Source organism: Onychostruthus taczanowskii, unplaced genomic scaffold (genome assembly GCF_017590055.1).
Source record: "Onychostruthus taczanowskii isolate IOZ18803 unplaced genomic scaffold, ASM1759005v1 scaffold11, whole genome shotgun sequence".
NCBI lineage: Eukaryota > Metazoa > Chordata > Aves > Passeriformes > Passeridae > Onychostruthus > Onychostruthus taczanowskii.
This window is the reverse complement of record NW_024497629.1, coordinates 6,567,826-6,573,825: the sequence shown is the minus strand read 5'-3', so window position 1 is coordinate 6,573,825 and position 6,000 is coordinate 6,567,826. Positions and strand designations below refer to the sequence as shown.

General features: G+C 41.4%; 1 protein-coding gene across 1 annotated transcript in view; it reads right to left on the bottom strand.

The window, feature by feature from the left end:
- Positions 1 to 636: 636 nt before the first annotated feature.
- The window catches only part of NBAS (NBAS subunit of NRZ tethering complex), a 161,549-nt gene continuing 156,185 nt past the window's right edge, over positions 637 to 6,000 (bottom strand). Inside the window, exon 51 of the mRNA XM_041421181.1 lies at positions 637 to 1,546. Coding sequence (XP_041277115.1) covers positions 1,271 to 1,546 — 276 coding nt within the window. The 3' untranslated portion in view covers positions 637 to 1,270. The remainder of the gene's footprint in view (positions 1,547 to 6,000) is intronic.

Here is a 6,000-nt window from a genome sequence, read left to right as displayed (position 1 = left end):
CAGCTGGGCAAGGGAGGGGATTGTCCTGCTCTGCTCTGCACTGGGGCAGCCTCACCTCGAGTGCTGGGGGCAGTTTTGGGTGCCACAATATAAGAAAGGCTTTAAACTATTGCAGAGTGCCCAAAGGAGGCCACAACGATGGTGAAGGGCCCTGAGGGGAAGCCGTGTGAGGAGTGGCTGAGGTCACTTGGTCTGTTCAGCCCGGAGGAGACTGAGGGCAGACCTCACTGCAGTCACAGCTTCTTGTGAGGGGAACAGGAGGGGCAAGCACTGATCTCTGCTCTGTGGTGACAGTGACAGCATCTGAGGGAATGGCCTGAAGTTGTGTCAGAGGAGGTTTAGGTCAAATATGAGGAAAAGGTTTATCACCCAGAGGGTGGCTGCGCACTGGAACAGGCTCCCCAGGGAAGCTCCTGACAGAGCTCAAGGAGCAATTTGACACTGCTCTCAGGCACATGGTCCTGTGCAGAGCCAGGAGTTGGACTCCAGGATGCTCATGGGTCCCTTCCAACTCAGCATATTCTGTGATTCTGCAAATATACACATTTATGCAATTTTTCATAACTCAGGAAAAATATAACTAAATACTTTGAGAGTACATTGACAAAGGTATCAACAAATGTTCAGGATTTAAGATGGGGCTTCTCAAATGGTATAGAAAAATATCTCTTAGACTTCAGCTTGTCCTCATGAATACACATCACTAAGGAGAGACAGGAATTTCAGAAAAGGGGCTGAAGAAAGAAAATATTTATCTGTCCAAAAGGCTGAAAAAAGAAGTACATTAAATGCAAAATATTTTATTTATTGCAAACAAAAGCTGTGATAACAACATTGCACAATACTGAATTTTAAGGTTTTGAAATTCTCAAAAATCACTCTTGTGACTTTTTTTGCTCCATATATATCTTTATATTTTTACATTAGTTTTACATTATGACAATAGTAAATTACTTACAGAAATTAAGACAAATTGTATATAGCCTGCCACCTTACTAATGTTTCCTTTATATGCACCTGAGTGTAACCATTTAACTTTGATCTGAAAGGATGATCAGATTCAACGCTTGGCTAATCATACAACAGAATGATGCAGTCTGCACCAATAGTTTTTTAAACAATTAGAAGTATACGGGAATTTACTGTGTGCTGTGTGTTTTCTACAAAATGTAGGTAATAACTCACTTTGTTACCTTACTAGAGAAACAATTTCTCCCTTTTGTGTAAAATCTCCAGCAAAAATGCAGACAAATGCATAAATCCAGTATTTTCAGATCCAGTGCTGCACAGCCTGGAGGGCAGTAGTAAAAGTCCTGAGTGCAGGATGGGTCCCTCGATGAGCCATCAGGAGAGACCCGGCCTCTGCACTGAACCCTGCTTCCTTAAGCTGCTGTGCAATTTCCTGCACATCCCAGCCTCCCTGCCCCTGGTTAGCCAGGAGGTGATCAATAAGGCGTGGGCAGAAGGCAGTGGACATGCACTTCACCACCAGCTTGGCATTGAGGAGCAAGGAGAGTATTTCAGCATCACAAGTGGAATCATCAACCTGCAAACAAAGAGAAATTCAAAGTAATTCAAAATTAATTACCAGATACAGCCTTCAGCCAGAACATGTGATGATGGTTCTGACAGTGTGACCTTCAAAGTGAGAGGAGTATTCCCCACAGATTAACTACAGGCATAGAGCCTTTGCATATGTCAGAATATGTAAAGATATGTCTTTAACACTCTACCACATTAATATAAATATCTGACCTGCACAAAGTTAAGGAATAAGAATGCTTAACAGCCTGGGATTACATCACCAGCTTTACAGACTTTTCACAGGTTTTCAGTCCCAGTGCAGCACAGATCACGCTATTTAGCTCCATATCAAGAATGACACTCTGAGGAAGGTCAGAGCAGAGTATATTACATTTTGGTCACTTTATATTAATATATTACATTACATTTCACATGTTAATTATGACAGGCAACATTCACAGACTCAATCCGCACCCACAGCAAGGATGAGATTTTCAAAAGAATATAACATATTGAAAGATGTGAAACAGAGCTGCTACCTCTGAGAGAGATCCTGGATGCCACAAAAAATATGGTTACTCGATAAATGAGAGCATAATACTTTCTTGAGAATCTTGTCTGTAGCTTTACAAATAACACTATAGAATATTTTAAATACACCCTATGGTAAGTTATTTAGCAACCTTGAAGAGCAACTCAACAACTGCTACACAGGACCACAGGACATGACTACTGCATAAAGGGTGATTGGCACTGATACTTTACAGTTGCAATCGAGCCATTTTTAATCTAATTAGCACAGAAGGTCCAATTTACAAAACAGTTCTAAGAACTGTAGGGATGTCCAGCCTCTAGGCTACCCAATCTTAGTCTTCAATTATTTAGTAACTGCCAAAAGCTAACTACAGAAATGTTTTCCTGTTGAAGACAGGCTGATCATTAAATAAAATGGGTCAAGAAACAGCTGAACATGAGCCAGAGTGTACCCAGGTGGCCATGAAGGCCAGTGGCATCCTGGCCTGGATCAGCAATAGAGTGGGCAGCAGGACCAGGGCAGAGATTGTCCCCCTGCACTCAGCACTGGTGAGGCCACACCTCAAATCCTGTGTGCAGTTCTGGGCCTTGCACTTGCAAGAAAGACACTGAGGTGCTGGAGCACGTCCAGAGAAGGGCAAAGGGCTGGGGAAGGGTCTGGAGACTGAGTCATACGAGGAGCTGCTGAGGGACCCGGGGGTGCTTATCTCAGAGAAAATGAGGCTCAGGGGAAATGTGAATTTCCCCTGAATTCAGGGGAATTATTGCTCTCAACAACTGCCTGAAAGGAAGTGACAGTCAGATGGGGGTCAGCCTGTTCTCCTAATTAACATGTGATAGGACAGGAGGAAGCATCCTCAGGTCGTGCCAGGGGAGGTTTACACTGGATATCAGCAAAAGATTTCTTTATGGAAGGAGCTGTCAAGCACTGGAACAGGCTGCCCAGGAAAGTGGTTGAGATTTGGTTTGGAGAGGAGTTTGCAGTGCTGAGTTAACAGCTGGACTTGGTGACTTCACTGGTATCTTCTAACCTAAACAATTCTGATGCCAAAATTTCTAGTGTTGGCATCTTGCAGCACACTATGACATTATCCAAACAGCTGCCCTCTCTTCTGAAATGGGACTGAAGGGATATTCTCTCCCACCTCAAAGCCCTGTGTGCTCTGTTCTTAACTTGTATGTAGAATGGGACTTTACACAAGGTTTCACTGTTTGATTTTATGAACATAAAATGCAAATAGTAATTACAGTAGTGAGACTGAGAGTAGATGCAAGGTTTAATTTAAGTTTTTTTAGGCTACTATTCAGTTAGAAAAACTGCTATAGATTAGCATGATTTTATATACCAAAAACCTACAAAATTGAGAGAGACAATCTGAAAGAACACTGTTCCTAGCATAAACCAGTAATCATCTGAGCTATACTATGGGGATGAAGATACCCATGCAACCCACAAGCAGAGAAACCTGTCTGCACTCACAAAGAAATGAGATCAGTGTGGTTTCCCACCTAACAAAACACTACACAAAAAGGCTCTTGGGTTGTGCCCCACAGCTCATCCTTAGGCCCAAACAGATCAGTAGGTTTAAACTGATGAACATTTCCCAGACTTGCAAACTGTCTGAAGACCTGGTAAGGAAGAGAAAACTTTTGTAATTTAGTTGTCTCCAGGCAACTGGATGGAGACACATGATGGCAACCAGACCCTGTGAATGCATTTCATGCAGCTAAGGCCACTGTTTGTTCCACCATTCTTTGGTAAGTCATGAAGAGTCTGGCAGGTGTGGGAAGAACACAGAGACACCAGGATTTAATGAGAATTGCATTTAAAAACAGGCAGCAAAGAAAGCTCAACTGACCAGTTTTAAAGCTCCAGATCATGCCAATTTTTGGGGTATCAGTTGCACATATAGAGACATTCTTAGTCATTAGTTTAAATAAAAATAAGAACTTAAGAGAGATTGTCAATGAACTGATACATCTTTACAAACCTTGAGACAGCTTATACACTGAACAGCTCTGTTTAAATAGAACTGTAAGATTTTTTTTAATTAAATCAATGTAAATGCAGCTTAGGACTACAGTTATTTAAAATTAATTTAAAATCAGAACAACCAGTATTAAAGTTTAAAAAAACCTACTACAACAATATAAAAGGCAAACACAGAAAGCACATATTTTTAAAGAAATACACCATAGAGAGTATATTAAGTTTTTTATGCAGGAAATTGCTCAGCAAAACTATGACTCTCCAATCTAAAAAAGAGACGGCTTCGAGGGCATAGGGCAGATAGCAACATCACCAAAGTTGTAAAGGGATTAACTAAAAACATTATCTCATTAAGAAAGTAAAAAATATGAAGCATCAAATTAGCGTAGTGGGATCAGATTATGAGAAATTTTTAAAAAATAGGCTTTTTTCACTGCTGAATTGTCTGCCATATAATACTTCAAGATGCAAAAGCTCATCCAAGTCTAAGGAGAAATTGCACAAAACCAAGAAAGAAAACCACTGGCAATTACTAAGCAGATACACACAGCTGAAAATAACCAAAAGTTTGGAAAGTAATATTTCAGAGAAAGAATAGGACAGATGTACAGGCTCTTACTCCACACCAGACTTGTAATTCTTCCATCTGTTCGAGCCAGGATGCTGTTCCAGATGGCATTTTGATCCTCAAAATGTTACATTTTTAAAAATATTAATGGAAATCAACCTCTAGAATTATTTTTACTTGCCATACATACCAAATATTAGCCTACAGTTGATACAGACTCCTAAACACACACATTTTCAAAATCACTCTTTTGAGTCCGTAAGACAGTAAAACCCAGCAAGTAAAAAACAACCACCTTACTATCTGTTGTGGTTTGACCAGGAGGTCAGTTTCTGGGAAAGTTATGGTCAAACCAGTCAGTGGCCAGATTTGAAAATGGCACCTGGTGTGGCTACTGGGGACTTGGATACGCCTCTGAGAACACACAGGGGTTAAAAGCAGAGCATTCCCAGAGAGACTTCCTCTTTGGAGTCTGGCCCCAGTGAGTTGATCTGACCTCTCCTCTGCCCAGCTGCATCTGGGTGGGGGAGGTGGAGACCTGGGATAGTTTGGGCAGCCCCCTCAGGAGAGAATGATAGAGACTGTGCAGGCTGGAAATTTGATATCTTGTGCCCGCACCACGGCTGGCACTGTGCCAGGGTCAATCCATGACACTATCCCAGTTTTAAAAAGCTGTCTTTTCTGGGAAGACAGCTCAGTCAAGATCTTACTAATGAATCACTTCCGATCTGCCTGCAGATGCAGAGCCTTTGCAAGACCCTAACTAGGCCATAAAACTAAGACTATTGCTAATCCCAGAATCACTGTTCCAGTCATATGGAATACAGCTGACTGCAGTTTAAGGAGGCCTCAGAGGTGCAGGTTATCTTCTGCACAAATTAACACCCAACCACTTTCCATATTGTGTGGATAAACTATGACCCACAATAATGACAGAATCAGTGTATATGTAAAAGAAACACCATTACACCTATCAAGAACTCTACGCTAAGGGTGATAAATTTTTCATTACAGTTAAATCTGGAAGGTTTAAATGGGAGCAGCTTTCATTTTTCATATCCGTCTCTCCTTCAGCAGAATTTGTCAGTGTAGATTTAGCATGATGCCCACACACAATTGTAGCCATGATATTATGAAAAATACTTTGCTGGGATTTTTCCTCTCCTGAGAAGCTGAGGAACCTCAGGAGAGAAAGGTAAACAATTACTATCTGCTGCTGTGGAATGCAACAGGTGCATCTGTGATTGGCCCATGTGGATTGTTTTCCACTGATGACCAATCACAGCCACCTGTGCCAAGGCTGTGAGCAGTCACAGGATTTTGTTATTCTATTCTGTTCTGTTCTTGTTGAGCCTTCTGATCTCTCTGTTCTTTAGTATAGTTT